A 17,033-nucleotide genomic window follows, 5' to 3' on the forward strand; every position below is an offset into this window, starting at 1 on the left:
GGGCATTATAAGCGTTACAAAGAAAGTATTTATTGCAGGGCTATTGAGTCCACCCCTGGAAGATATAAGCTAGGAACTCAATCATAACTGTTGTGCTTCAAAGTTCAAGAACCATATGAATTGCTACAAAACAAGACAAATCCTGCTTTGTAGCCAATTTGCTGTTTGCGGACCATTGGCAAGAAATCACTGTTTCATGTCAAAACACCCAAGAAACTCACAGAAACTGCATGTACCAGTCACAACCACAGCTGAGGCAACAGAGTGCACACACACACACACACACACACACACACACACACACACACACACACACACACACACACACACACACACACACCTTTTAAAGGGGACTTTGCTGCAGATGCAGTTGTCAAAAAGGCAATTAGGCATCCATGATAACTGCCGGAATAAGATTGCACCAATCCTTTGCTCCTTTCTCACGTTTTAATGGTTAACCCTACTATTCTTTGACTCTTGACAAATTGGAAAAATCTATCTTTTGTCATTGCTGTCAGCATGCCCTACAGGTAAAATATTATCCCAGTAGACTGCTGGGAAATCAAATCAGGGCAGTAGGGTTGACACCCCTTTTCTGTGCTGGCAGCCAGGTCAACAACAGGACTGCTGAATCCCGTCCAGCCAGGTGCATGAGTGGCTTCTGTCAAACAAACTACGAAAAGCCCTGCCAACTGGCTGTTGCATACCTGTTTGTGTGTACATGGCTTGTGTGTGCTGGGGGTTTAAGGAATAAACAGCTGAAACTGTTATCAGCCTCAAAGAGTTTGCAGCAATGCGCGCTAGTGTGATTAACACTGCGTCACTCACAACAGACAGACAACTGTCTAACAGCTGTCCCCAAACGGCCAAGCTCATCGAGTGGTAAACCCAATTTGGGGGGCCTTCAGAGGCATTACCCAACACACACACACAGACACACACAGACACACCCACACACACACACACACACACACACACACACACACAGTCACCAAGCGTGCAATTAAAGCTGAGTCAAAGATGCTGTTTCCTTGGATCACGTCATGAACAGATACGGAGTGAAAATACTCACAGGACAGAAGCGACGGTAATAAGCAGTATACTTACAAAAGGCAGGTTTATGACATAACTTAAAGGGGACATATCATTAAAAACTACTTTAAAATGTGAAGTAAGACATCCCAGGTTTCCTATGTCAGAAAATATGCGATTGGCTTCCTTTCTTATGTCATATGCAGGCTAATTAGAATATACCACCCCCCATCTGAGTATCGCCACCTATGGCTTGAGAACAACTTTTGCAATTTTTCTTGTGAGCCAAAGCAGACTGCCCATTTGCCCATTCACTTCTATAGGCTGGTAAGAAGAACCAACTGATGACATGTGCCTCAATCTGTAGATGTCTGTCATGGCCCTGTCAGAGCCCTGTTTGCATGTGTTTTCACGTTGGTCTGAAAGGTGACATATGCTACTTGATTCTGAAGCAGTTACACCAGTCCACTAATAAATTCCAAGGCATTCTGTGGTGAATCACTACCATTCACAGGTTATCTTCTATCTTTAACAATTACTATAGGCTTATTACTTCAGAACAGTGTTGTTGAAAAATATTTGCATCAAGGTGGAAAAAAGGATAAAATACATTCACACAAACTTGCCTTATGACAAGACACTGTCCTAAAACAATTCTACCAATTTATAACAAGCAATTTGCTTTGTAATGAACTACAAACCAGACACTGCTGTGAATTAATAAGAAGTCATAGGGTAAACTCGCAGTAAAATCGGAGGGGTCTGTATCCTCAAAGAGAACACCAATTAATTCACCGTTTGCTTCTTTACAATATAATCATCTTCTTGTGCCTTCGGGTCCCAAATCTATTAACTCCAGTGAGGCCTACATGCAATGTAAGCTCTCACAGAAAATGTTAACATCAAAGGCAACAGGCCACAGCAAACTAGTATCCCACTTCCGGAGTGGCAGACCATTAAAAAAAAGTACTTAAAAGGGATTAAAAGGGCCAATTCCAAACAGATTCCTTACAGACAGAGTCTAGAAGAAGCGAGCGAGAAGGAAGAGGAAGGATCTAGGAGAAGCACATGATGGAGAGACTAAATTAGCAACTTGTGTGTTTTTGTGGTCTTGGCAAAGGGGAGATCCCAAAGGAGAGCTAATGACTGTAGTGGTATCTGGCATAGGGGCTACATTTCCTTGACTGCTTTAAAGTTGCCTCCAGTCCATAGCCACCATGTCATGAGCAACATATGCTGAGCTATCTTGCAATTACACTATTATCAAGGTCTTTCCTCCCACGGATTTCCATTATACTGTATGTTGCTAAGCAGATTTTACAAGGACTTTGTAGTTGTGGTCCTTCTGAAGGAAGAAAAGTCTGTACAGTATGATCTGTACAAATGCAAGCAACACTGCGAAAAACAATGGGATTGACTAATAAACACAATTTACCTTCATCTGTAAAAAATCAAAATCTGACAATTTGCAACAAGCTTGTAAGCAAAAGATATATACCGATACCCAAAGCTGTCACAAATCTCAAAACATAACACTGATGCTGTATCAACCAAATTTAACAAATCCTTGACCATAATCCAATTTGAAAATGGCTAAAAGATATAACCTTTCTATAATAAAGTAGAGGACAAACTCCAATGCACCAGACAATTAATTTTAAAATAGCTTTCTTTCCCAAACCATTTGGGATCAAAATTAAATCTTTATTCAAGCCTCACAGAAGGTGCAGTGAATCTTTTATGTCCAGTATGGTACTATCTTCTCTCAAAGACCATTAACTATACTGCAGTGTACCCAATTTGATTAACACAGCCTTTCCCATTAGGGATTCTGTGTTACAAATCTCATTTCAGATCCCCGGAAGGACTGAAATTTACAAACAAATTCTCCACTTGTCAAGGACAACAGACAAGTAAACACAGGGTGGAACGGTATGCAATTTAACACTTTCAATATAACTCACTATTTGTGAATTATGAAACGTATATGATTCTTTACCAATAAATATGACCTACCATAGCTGGTAATATGGAATCTAATACAACGTCTAACTCATCAACATCTTAATCAAGATCGTTTAAGGAACATAATTAAGGCTATTACATTAATTGCAGGGGATTTGATACAGACCACCAATCTCAAATATACACATTTCATGGAGTCTGACCTTCTAAAAACTCTAGAGATTTGAGCCCCATGCAGAAACACCAGTGGGGAAAAGTGACCACTGCTAGCTGTTGTATCTCAGTGACCTCTCATCTGTCTTAGGAGCCCTAAACAACAGAGAGGAGTGGTCAGATTTTATTGTCCCAGCATGAGAAAGGGAGACAGAGCTGCTTTAGCTTGATGGATGGGGTCCAACTGGGAGAGTAAGGCTGGGATAAAGGAGCTGTATCCCGCCATAAAACTCTGCTGCTCCCAGCCTTCACGTACAGAGAACATCCTGGGTTTAAGTGCATATGAGTGGGTGTTGGTGTCTGGGTAACAGCGAAGCCATGTTATCAGAGTGATTCATACATGTGAGACAGGTTGCAACAGCTTGATATAAAACAACGCATACAAGCCAACAATACTCAATTCTCCCTCTGTACTCTGCTGGAGAGCAGTGAAGGTGATCAGAGGTGATCTGTTCCCTTTCATTTAAGCACTGACTGTTGAGTGAAATAATCACGTCAGACAAAAGGCAGAAAGAGCAGAACTATGAGACATGCATCTACTGTGTACAGTGACTGTTTGAACCAGACTACCTGTTAAAACCAGTCCTCAGGTGTTACATAAATCAAGTCTAGGCTGGTAAATGCAGTAGAAGTGGTCATATGCTAAAGACAGATCATTGGAGGGGGCCGTTGTGTGAACAAGAGAATAGTCAACAATGTATTGTTCATGTTTAGTCATGTTGGAAAATACGACCGATTTCCAAAGGAACATTAAACATCTGTTGTGATACAATGGCGGTGTCTATAGTCAATATTAAATAAAGATGGAAGATATCCTGCTCTGAACTGAGAGTTATAGACGTAGTGCACACTTTCAGATTTAGCATGGCGTTTCTACTTTAATCTCAACTTTCTCTTCAGTTTACTTTAGCTTGATCTAATTCACTTCAGGCTTTACATTCTGAATCTTTACTAAGAAGGGTGTTCATGAAAGACACTATATAAAGTTTCCATATTCAGAAAGGAATTCATAAGCAGTGGAAAGAGATGATCAGATTTGTGGGTATGGGGTATTTGTTCCCTGAAAGCTAGCTTGCTGTTTTTTCCCTTGATCTTCCACATACCTGAATCCTTCTTGCTCCCCTTGCCTCCATCTCTGTTCTTCTTCAGCACTGCCTTAAACATGGCAAGATTCCTGGAAGCCTCTCTGCAGGGCCCCTGGGGAAAAAGAAGAAGAAAATAATTAAGTCACTCACAGCCACGACAAGACAACAGAAATGCATTTATTGTCGAAACCATTGAAATGATCTAGCAATACAAACAGGTCTATTTCTATTCAATGGACAGAACAGATGATATTTCCTCTATTCACCTGCCAATAAGAAAACCATTCAAACACCAAGCATTTGTTTAACCCAGACTATCCAACTAACCAAACTATACAAAATGTGTCCTCGAAAACCTAACATAGCAATGGTAAAACAGTCTATATCCGCATTTCATACTGCTTAGCTGGCACCCGCCTGGGAGTTTTCCCACAGCACTCCCAATCCTGCAGGTCATCAGTGGAGGGGTGCATGGAAAGAATGCTCTAATATTTAAACAGAAAAGGACACGTTCTGCTATCTTGTTATGCAGGAAAACACTGTCGAATGCCCTGAATTCCACATGTAATTGATGCTATGTGGCTGAACTTGGGTGTTTGCAACTGTTTTCAATGGCTGTTCCCAAGCTGGTGTGCATTTTGAATCCCTACAGTTGAATGGTGTAACATTAACTCAAGGACCAGCTTGGATATGCCTGGATGTGCTTGTTTAATTTGGAATTTTTGTTTAGGCTTATGTAGTCGTACACTGGTAAAACATACTTAACTAAACACAGCAACTGTTAAAACAGTTAATCGTGTGGGGTTTTGGGTTTCTGACCCTCTAAACACATTATAGGTTGCTACCCTACTGTATTAATAGCAGCAGAGCAATCCTTGCGATGAAAAGAAGGGTTTCTACCAAATAAGGGTATAACTTCTGCAAACAAAACACACAGTCCTTGCAGTTCTTAACCTCAGAAGCCAGGCTTTAAATATCTAGGTTCTCTTACAGCTGCTGGCAGGAGGCTATCGATCCGCCCTTTTTCATCCTTGATGATTTCAGATGAAACATTGTGAAGCAGAGCTTCCCCTGAATCCGTTATGGGAGGTGGAGGTGTCTGGGGCAAATCCCTGATGAGCCCATTCACTACAACTCAGCCTTGACTGCTCAGAAAATTAACTTTTCATGAGGTTTTACAGAGCCACACTCTACATCAAGATTGTGAATGCAGTTTGAAGGCAGCACATGATTACCGTACTGGTGTTTCATTCTAAAGTATTCATAGAAAACACACACAAAGCAAGCCTGGAACTTATCTATTTGGTTACTTTCAATTCCTAGGCTCTGTTCAATTTTCAAATTATTTAACATAAATGCCCTTCAATCAGTCTGTACTGAAAGCTGATTTCATTTAAAGCTGCCAAACAGTGATTCAATATTCCACCCATAACATCCACCCCGACAGGCTTCATAAGGCAATTGTAGGTCTGGCAGACTCAATATATCATCCTCTCTCTGGAGATGAATTGTAAATCCTAGTTTCTTCTGTGGAATAACTGGTTTCATTGGGGAGGGGAAACAAATACCAAATGTAGGTACTTACGCCATCAGATGAGGATGGTCTGGTGCTTTCAGTGTAACTATGACCTTGCCTTCTTCTCTCTCTCAAATAAAATTAATTATTAAATTATCAAAAAAGCCAAGTCCCTTTCCAAGTAACACCTGAACTTGACATGTAAGGCTTGCATAAGGAAGATGATGCTAAAGTGTCTGCTCAGTTGATTTAAGCAGTCTGATTGCACTGAAATGTTGGCCCAAATCAACCCGTACTGATGACAACCAGTTGGAAATGTCCCATCTGTGGATAATGCTTATTCTGCAATTTGCTACTACTGTTACCTTGTGGCAGTGACTAGGGTCACCTGAAGGCTACTCATAAATGTGTGTCGTTAAACTGCTCAGGACTCATCATTTTCAACCATTTCCTCTAACGCTTGTTGTTACCAAGGATGAAATTTATCAATCATATCATATAATATAATCAACCCTGTCCGTCCGTCTATAATGTACTTGATAATAAACATTATTAAAAAATATTAGTTGGTTTAATACAATACACTATATAATAGCATTGTAACAACATAATTTCACTCAGATGAGCCAACATAAACAAGTGTGCAGGCAACTCAAATGCTACATGTACTCAATTAAGTTACTTTCTGATAAAACAAATGCACAACTAATATTATATTATTAGCATCCCTAGTGGATAACAACCAATAGAATGACAGTTGTAAGGTACTAGCAGTAGCAGGATATGAAATATTGGGAAACTCTTAATAATGCTTAAAAAAAATCAAACATGTTTTTTTAAAAGAGGGATTTTTTTGTGATATAATCTAAATGATAGTCACGTAAGTCTGGTATGTTTAATTCTATTTTGATTGAAAGATTGATGTAATAACAGGGAGGTAAGATGGCAGGATCAAGTACAGAGCAGCATTTCTGGAACTGGATTCGGAGTAATGCTCAAGAATGCACAGGTGTCTGAACAAAGAACATGAGAGCAAAGTAATCGCCAGGTGTGATCCAGTAAGCGACAGATCTGAGGACTGGGTCTATCTGTATACAGAAAAGTGTAGTTCAGTGTAGTATAGCATAGTTTAGTACATTAGCCTAGTCAGTGGAACTGATGAGTGCTGTGTGGGAGCTGGCTGCTCATCTCCACAGTAACAATAAACTTCACCCAGGTTACCCCAACGGAAATGAGAAACGCCCTGTTGAAACTCCAAAAACTAACATGACAAATTCCTTCCATCACTCCTCCCCCATCACAGCACATACAGTCAGTACCCACTGTGAGATTGAGACACCACCTCTTTAGCCACCAACTACAGAACATGTGTCAAACTTGCCCCTTGTAAATTGTAATCCGGCCTGCATATTACTTTAGTTTGTCATTATATTTGGGCCCGCCTAGTTTTAGCTGAAAATGAACAGATGAACTTGTATCAAAGAAAAGATGTCAGGTGTTTGGAAATAGGCCACTCTATGTGGCTAGAGATCATGCCAACATTGATGCATCATTATTTAAGTCTGTGAAATTGGTTGCATGTGAGTTTTGCTTGACTGCAAAGTTTATTTATAATTTTTAGGGTTTCATGTACAGACAATTGCATGCCAGAAGGCTAGGCTGTATGGGACCTGTAAACTACATAATTAAAGATCTTTTACTTTCATTTTTATTATCAAATGTCCCACACAGCCATTGAGTAGCCATTATCGGGCCAGTGAAACAGGTCGTGATTCTGATGTTAGCCAACTTGTATAAATATAATCATAACGTATAATCTTTTTGTTTTTACTATATGATTATAAATGACCTGTAATGCTAAGCTACTTTTGTTAGGTGACTTTTTAGGAGTTTATGTGGATCCAATTCTTAGTGAGAATGCTACATGGGACATGCAACAATATATTCAAAAGATTATTTATTTAGACTGTTTTCGATTAAATAAAAGCATGTCAATAAAATGTCTGGCTGGTTGGCCCTTAATGTGATTCTCATTTCCCAGGGTGGCCCTTAGTAAAAATGAGTTTGACACACCTGATCTACAGTCATCACCTTTTTATCCTGAGGTGTGCCTCAATTAGCCGTTTTTATCCAAGCTAAACATTACTCGGATGAAAGCCAAACGTCCTGTGTCGGTGTCGTCAATAATACTGATTTAACTATGACATAGTAATTATAACATACACAGTATTGTAAACAAGCCGAGAGTCGTTTGGTTCCTGGGAGACACAACATAGAACTAGTGCTACATACTATAACAGTGTGAATATTTTTCCCCACAAGACACTGACAAATTCTTGCCAATTGAACAGACAACTTCGACTCTAGGTTGTAATAGCCACAGGTGACTCCACTGACTCCAACAATGTCTGGTCGAGGTGCAACAACAATACTTTTTTCATAAGTGAACCAAGTATTAGGGAGACAGTACAATTAGTACTATAATACAGCCTCTTTCCACAAATTAAACCTAAAACATAACCGTTATTTACCAAGGCCCCCTGAACTACCCACTGTGTGCTAGCAGTTGTATCTCTCCAAAACCGTGGTGAATATTGGCGCAGCAACTATATAAGATATAACTGAAAGGTAAAGATTCTCTGTTGGAGCTAAGACTAGTCACATAAGCTAGTAAGCTGCTGGTGCAAACTTTTGATGCATCACAGTCAAAACGATGTTGCTGACATTTTACTAACATTTATAAACATTAACTGTAGCTTCACCATGACATGACAACTAACATGACAGTGGGTATCAGTTACATCTACTTATACACTAAGAAATCTTCAATATTACACTGTAACATGATACATCCTTGCCCTGCAGAGACAAGCCATTTTGGTCTAGGTATCTTCATCAAGTCTTCTGTATTCATGAATACATTATTTGAAACAGCACAAGGACATGATGTTGCCTAAGCCTAGGGCTGTTTTTATAGGAGGTAGATGTGAAGAAATGTGGATCCTACAATAGCAAAGGCACCACAATCAACATCAAATGCAGCTAGGTTTAAGTTTTGATGGGGATATAACTGTGACCTTTGTAAGAAAGCCTCCTTAGAGAGGAATAATGGACTGCATGGTATGCAGCAAGACGGCATCAAGATTCCTCAAGCCCTCAAAGTCAGGTCCATCCCTGTGCTTTTAAGCTGTGTTTGGATATCAGCCTCAAAGCATGGCCCCTTCGAAGGGGCCTCTCAATGTTAAAACAGAGCAGTGAAAGTCCCACAGTGGCTCCCATGTCTTTGTGGACACACAGGCTGAATGGAGAAAATAGACTCTTCATATTAACATTTGTTTGGTGCAAGACACCCTTAGAGCAAGGAGAAGCGCCAGAGAAACAGCTCCGTATTGTGCTCATAGTACTGCCTCTCCGTTTATATCAAGAAACCAACAACCTAAGCATTAAAAGTCCTCAACAAGCTTCCAAATGCCCCCAAGCAACTGAAGAATCACACAACAAAGACCTTATCGGTGTATTTGGGGAATAACATGTAAGATAAAGTATGCTTCCCTAAAGCTGGTATTTTCAACCAGGCATATGTCAGCTCTATGACCTTCACATGTGGACATGTCTGTTACCTTGGAACGGCTCAAGGCAACAATTGAAAGGACTCCAATCTATTGTGCAATGAAGAGATGGTTTGCTTTCACAGAAAATAAATTGGAAACCACAGTGGTTAAAGGGTGCCTTGGGTTATTGACATGTATGTTTTTACCAGGTCATTCAGGTCATCAAGGAAGAAAAGATCCTTACCTGCACAATGCTGTTGTGACATGTGGTTAATGGGGCCATCTAGCTATACCAGAGTCATCTGAGAAGACTATATATAGAATGGAAATAGGATTGTTTGACCGCATTGCCTCTGGCAGGGAAGCATTTCACATACAATGGCTGTTGGTGAGTTAGAACCTGCTTTGTCCTCTGTGGAACACAATAGAGAGAGGACCCTTAAGCTTAGATCAACTTCACCATTCTGGCAACAAACAGCTATATTCCACCTCGTTCATCTCTCGCCTGGTGAAACGCCCTGCCAGCTCTCTTCATCAACTCCTTCTACATGAAGCTACAGATTTCCACACCGTTGTATTAGCAACATGGAAATTCAAACCATCGACTGACCCTCAAGTTATCAAACTGGCCTCAAACAGATTAATTTTTTTAATGCTCCTGTGAACTCCATAATTATCTATTATTTTGTTGTCCATTCACCAAATGCAGGAAACAGGCACAGCCTGGTCGGTGAGTTCAAGTGGTCCATAAACAATGGGAAGTTAGCTAACAAACCCCTGAAAGAGGAAGTGTGGGGAGTATGTATTGAGGACAGCACAGTCTCAGTGTCGGCCATTGTAAGCCAAAGCTGTTATTCACACTCACATGAGTGGAAGGGAAATAACAAAAGAACAGACATTTTTATGCAACTAGTCTACCGGTTTGAAGTGTTTCCAGCACCACCCCCCACCCTAGAGCCTATGAGAAGCAGGTCTTCATCTTATACTGAACGATAGCTGATCTTAAAGAGTAAAGACGATGATTAACTTGTTAATATAATAATGCTTACACCCAGCTTATATCATTTGACAGGCCAGCGGTTGAAACCAAGCAACAGACCAGGCACTTGTTCAACATTTCAATAACATTTACTCTGTTAGTTTGGATTTAACCCAAAACACTTCAAAGTACTTTCAATTTAAACAAGAGATATTGCCAATGATCTAACTAGTACAACAGTACTTAAACTCAAAAGGCCGAGGTAACTTTATTAGAATTACAAACCGTACTAATAGTACTAATACAGAGGTTTGGTATATCTGACAGATAACAGAGCTTTGGAAAAATAGCCGAATTGTCAAGAATCTGCCTAAACAAAGAACATCAGTTACTATAGATGGGACGATATAGAATTGTGATGAAAAAAAACACTCACAATAAGTTGTTGAATTTTCATTATCGGGATAATCGTAAATGTCTTCTAGAGTGACTTTAAAATGCTGTCTAGCTCACCATCATGGTAGAGAAGTGAAAAATAGTGTCCGGTTTAAAAATACAATAATTATCATGTCGGAAATCATTTATTTTAATAAATGTTTCAATCTTTATTTATGCGGGGGGACCTTATGATTCATGATTAACTTATTTAAGATTGTTTGATTGGTTGCTTTTCACTAAAAATGATGTTCACTAAAACAAAGTTGTGCGTCCCATCTGTGATGCAGTAAAAGTATTTGTTTCTTAACAATATACAAGGTTAAGTGATTCCAGTATGCATATTTTGATGATAATATTGTGAATCGCAATTATTTTGGCCAGGATAACCTTTTTTGGACAATTTTCTTGTTCGCTGCCTAATGGTTACATACCACTTTAGTATGTAAACCAACTAGCACTTTGTGGTTTCTATTTGCATAAAAAGCCTGAATAGTCAGAATGAATGCTGAACACAACTTATAGCAGCCTAAAGGCCTGTGCTTGACCTTTCCAAAACATTCAGCAATGCAAACTGCATCCAGAGTCACCAGGGTCATGATAAATCATCTACCCTGGAAGCAGGAACTTTTTGAGAGGCCCACTAACTATGGCCCAGGAACCAAACATGGAACAAAGTTTCTGCAGTTGAAAAGCAAGTAGAGTTACTAAAAAGCTTCTTTGATTGAAAAGAGCCGGTAGACACCACGAAAAGTGATGGCTTCAATGGTCTCTTCTTCATGAGCTTTACATGAGATTATATGGGAGAAGGATTGCATCATCAAGGAGCATCGTGTTCTAAAAAACAAAAAACAATCCCAACTCCAGTCCAAGCATGACATGAAGTGGTATTCGTAAACATGATCATGTAGCTTGAATCTGAGGAAATATAAAACATTTCAGGAGAGAATTCTTCAAAACTAAATGATGAGAAAACAGGCAGATATTCACTTTAAGATCCCTGTGATTATTTACCTTTACCTAGTGGGAACTTATATTGTCCCATCACAGACACAGGCTGATTAAAATTTCTAGTTTGGGGCAAAGCCAGCTAGTGTCCTATTGAGGAGGACAAGCCACATGGCTCAGTGTGAAATTATAAAGGATAACAAGTCTGATATAGACATTAGACTGCCGTGGGAAAAGCACAGTCATTTTGGAAAGACTGATTCACCCTCTGAGGCCACTTGTCCTTGATATTTTCTAATATGACTGACGAATAAATCCAGACACAAGACTACATGCTGGCTCAGCACTGACTGTGTCCCAGCAGTGTTTTTCTAGAAGTGTCGAGGCATGCTCTGAATTCACAGTTGCACCCCAGGCCGTGGAAACAAAAATGTTGGAACACGACAAGATATTGCACATCCTAACCAGATCAAATCAAAACTAAACCAGCCATAGATTTAGCCACGCCTACATATAACCTACATTAATTCAGTCTGATAGATCAGAGTGTAACATGCATTTATGAATGAGTTAACATGAGAAGTGCTTTTACAAACCAGTTTCTCCACTCTGAGCCTTTCCTTTCCACAACGATTACACACTCCATGCACCACACGAACCCCTCCTCTGAAATCATCAGCCGGCACCAGATATTTAACTTCCCGCTGAGTAAAAACAATTACCTCATCAGTTACAGCCATTAACTCCTGCGATCACTGCTGATTAAACATTATCACTATATACTGATTTGACATAGCAATCAAGTGTGTTTAATATAAATTATTAGTTCTTAATAATCAACATATAAATAAATCATTCTGTACCAATATTGCTTACACTCAATTGGACATTTGCCTCCCAGGAAGCCTAGTGTTTGAGTAAGAGTAAATCATTAACATGTAGTGTTTAAAGTCTACAGGAAGTTCCTGCAAACACAGAGAGATTTTCCTCGTGCTATGACTTGTAGGTCAGAGGGTCACATAACAAACTGACTTTAAATGAAACACTATGCCAGGATTTCAGTCAGATTCAAATGGGCTTCAGACCAAGAAGCACTTTGTAGATAAGATGCCATACCCACTTGTCAGTTTTGGAGTGCAGGTTTATTCTTAGCCTATCTCACTTAAGCCATACTGAGTAAACTACTTATGATATGATTTAGTGTCAAAAACAAAAATGGTAATGTCATTTAACAGTGATATGCCATAACTGAATAGGGGAGGACACCTAGCCTTAAACATAAATGGTTACCGTTGTTGTTACAGGCACATCTGTCATATGAGACAAGCTTCTACTCAGTCGCAAATTAGCCAAGATGGATACAAAATGACATATCTAACTCGGAGACATACTAACTAAGCCCAACCAGGTACAAGAGTTGAAAAGCAATCAGCTCTAAACTCTCTGTGCAGCACATCAGTTTCATTTCTGTATTGGTACTATGTTAAGTAGCATTGTCCTTATCGAATAAAATAATAATTCAACCCTAATGAGATAGTTTCATCAAGTCATTGTTATGACACACTTACATCCAGTTCCAATGTCCGCTCTTAAATATTCACAGACTTTGACTTCCTGTCGCACTGGGAAATTGTAAATTCATTTCTCAAGGGGAGAAACCAACAATACAGATGTGTTGTGGTGTTGAAATTGTGAGGACATTGTAATTATGGCATGAATAATCAAAAGGAAAGAAATCAACAAAGTATGTACGTTGATAAGAAGACATTTTCCTGGAACGTCAGTAACCAGAACTACTAGTTTGCTTTATGATGTCATTATGGTGACTTATTAATACAACTATTAAAACTACTTTACAACTCCTTATGAAATATGAGCCTCACAGTCTACTTCCCATAGAGATGCCTCCATCTAGGTAGAAATACTGAATTTCACACTTTGGTATGTCTGAGACGCTCTGCATCTCTAGACCACTCTCCGTCTGTCTGTCTCTGAGGCTTTCAAAAAGGCTTGACAAAAATGTAAATCAGTAACAGCTGTTACTAAGAAGCACTTCCAAACACACACACATACAAGCATGATTTACATACAGTCTGCACATGCATTGACCTTAAAAATGCATACACGCTTGCTCACCTGGACTTTTAACTCTATAACACCACAGAATATACGGTAGCTTTGCAATGAGAAATTCAATATTGGTACATAATTCAGCAGAATGCATCATACTAGGACACTTGCCAACACCATCACTGAATCACAAAGACAATATTCTTATTCTGTTCTTCTGTAATGTTTTAATAGATGACCTGAGGGGAAATTAAATGGTAAGGCAATGCATTTTGATACAGAACTTGTCATGAACCTTTAAGAAACTTGATCTAATTCAATTACACAATGCCACTTTGCCAGTGGGCTTGTGTATGATCCTTCATCCCAACGCTGAGAATGCAACATGATTTCTTTGCCTGGGAAATATCTAGGCATTTTAGAACTTGACAGGAGTCTTCTTTATAATAATAATAATAATAATAATAATAATAATAATAATAATAATAATAATAATAATAATAATAATAAAGAGTAAATAGAGTATTATCATACTTTTGCAGTGTTAGCCATGTTCGTTTTTTAGGATCACTTCAGCTATCTCATTGCAGGAGATTGTGTCTCCCCCCACAGCATGGTATTAAACACAAAAGAAGTGCATAACAACCTCAGCTGTGTTCAAGTTCCAGGTGCTCACGGGGTAACTGCTTTTTGCCTCTTCTGCTATTACACCATTATGTCACAACATGCCCTAAAACCATCTCAATGATTTTGACATGGGAAAGTGTCATGGCCATGATAGAATATCCCCATATAGTACACATTATGAAGATCATTTACATATAGATAGCATAGGAGGTTGCTTCCTCAAGAGCTCTCATGATAAGTAGATTGATAATAGTACGTTAGCTTTCAAATTGAAGCTAAAATCCCACGTTTACTGTAATGACAGCTTTCATACCAGCCCTACGAAGCAAACCAACCAGGAGATCATTTGAAACATATATAAGTTAGGTTTAAGAGCATCCTAAGAGTGTTATAGGACATTATGTTGGTGCTTATATTAAAGGCAATCTCGGTTGAACAGTATGCTGACTGTAGGGGTCCTGAACCCAAATCATTTCTAAATATATGTCTTTCCTATTGGAACCATGTGCTTCTACAATGAGTAGCCCCTTTCAAATGTACAAAATCATCATCATCAACAACTCAGTATGTGCTGTCTGTCAGGTCACTGGCTCCAATAACTTTCCCTCCTCAGCCATAACAATGCAACTCTGATGCCAGCATCTGTTACTGGCCAACTGGCCAGGGACCATGGGAACCAGGCTCTGTAGAGACTGGGAGGCAGACTCTTGTGGCACTTTCAATAAGATGAGTGCTCGGTAGTGCAAACATCTTCTAATTCTGCAGTTGGTAGACAATTGGGGTAGCTGTCTAGCCTTGGCATAGAGGCATGCAAATCCACGGTAATGGTTCCATAATCAGCGTAAAATTGCCTGAAATTATGTTGGAACGTTAATACTGACTATCTCCAAGTTAACGGGCAGTCAGCATGATTGTCAGCAGCAAAGCCTGTTTCACCTGTTGAGTTTGAAATGGAAAATCAACACTGTATATACAGTGGAAGTGCCCTTTAAGCTAAATTGAGACAATTAACTCAACACAGGAAATAGCTAATGTTATGGCAGGTAGACGACAAGAGGTTATGAAGGCTTTATATCACTTCTTCAGAGAGAACATTGAATCGATGACTTCATGTGTTCTCAGAGATCAAAGCTGCATCTTGACATTTACAAGCAATTTCTCTTAAGGGGAAAACAGAGCTACTTCGAACACCTGGCTGAGTTACAAGAGGATTCTTCCATTGAAAAATAAGCTGAAAACAGCTAAAGTAATATACAGCCAGTGGTCAAACTTCAATGACTCAATCCATGTGGGCGAACAAGATTACAGTCCTGTAGGCTTAAACCTACTACTATATCTGGGTTGGGTTCTGGTTTGAAAACCACTGCGTCCAATCACAAAATACAGACTAACATTAGCATCAAACAAGACCACACAGTTATAAGAAAAGTAATGAACCTTTTTGTAAAACATCTGCATCCTACTAAGCAGGATGTTACTCCACAATAAGTATTACTTCTCTTCTTGGATGTCTAGCAACAAGCAATTTAGGCTATTTTGCAGTGAAATTATATAAACAGACAACATCTGCAAGGTTGCAAAACTAATGATCATTATCATTATTAATGAATATGTACTTTCAAGATATATTTTTAAATCAATCAATGTTTAATCTATCTATTTTTATTGTATTTTTTTATTTCAGTATCACAATTTCCCAGCATAAGGGTGACAGCTCAAATTGCTTGTTTTATCGAAAACCCAAAATATATTATATTTACAATCATATAAAACTTAGAAGAGATATTTGTATTTTGCTCAATATTACTGACTTAAACAATCAATCGATAATGACATTTTCCTGGCTATTATTGTTAATGGAATAACTTTGGGTTTTAGACTGCTGGTCAGACAAAACACATCATCATCACATTTGACTCTGGAAAATGATGACAGGCATTTTAACTATTTTCTGAGATTTCATAGAAAGCAAAAAAAGATATAGATGAATAATTGCAGCCCTATTTCAAAAGGAAAATATAATTTTTATCAGCAATTTACTTTCACTTAACTAAGTATAAATATGTATTAAGTATAAATCTGTCTTTAAGGTTAGCTTTTTGCCTCTTTTTAAATGAAACATTAGCAAAACTGTTGCCAATATAATCTAAACAGTTAATCAATTGATCGACTAATCGATCTTGCTCGAAACTCTTCAAAGATAAACCATCGTGCCAAAATCTTTTGAGGTGTTTAATGCCAGGAAACGATGCACACACACACACACACACACACACACACACGCACACACACAAAAGTGACATCTTTTTAAAAAGGGTTAATACGTTTCAGTGTGTGTCCCGTTAGCGCCAGTTCACACCAAACTAAACGGAAACGTTATGTTTGATTCAACGTAACATAGCAACTGAGCTTGTTCAGCTAGCTAGCATGAGTAACGGCAACAATAACGTTAAGTAACGTAAGGTACACAGAAAATAACTCGACCACAGAAGTTAAATTACCCTTAATAACTTGAAAATAAAACACACTGCTGTCATTCCCGTTGGTTTTGACGACAGCTCAATGGGCATGTCCCGACATTCCTCCAAAACTAACTGCCACTAAAACTCCTG

General features: G+C 38.9%; 1 protein-coding gene across 3 annotated transcripts in view; it reads right to left on the reverse strand.

The window, feature by feature from the left end:
• Window positions 1–17,033, reverse strand: part of tanc1b (tetratricopeptide repeat, ankyrin repeat and coiled-coil containing 1b) — a 99,700-nt gene that overhangs the window by 82,441 nt on the left and 226 nt on the right. For all 3 annotated transcript variants that reach the window (XM_029458522.1, XM_029458521.1, XM_029458520.1), the window contains exon 2: window positions 4,314–4,407. In XM_029458522.1, the coding sequence (XP_029314382.1) occupies window positions 4,314–4,374 (61 nt within the window). In that variant the 5' untranslated portion in view covers window positions 4,375–4,407. The remainder of the gene's footprint in view (window positions 1–4,313; window positions 4,408–17,033) is intronic.

This window comes from Cottoperca gobio, chromosome 21 (assembly GCF_900634415.1).
Source record: "Cottoperca gobio chromosome 21, fCotGob3.1, whole genome shotgun sequence".
In the NCBI taxonomy this organism is placed as follows: Eukaryota; Metazoa; Chordata; class Actinopteri; order Perciformes; family Bovichtidae; genus Cottoperca; species Cottoperca gobio.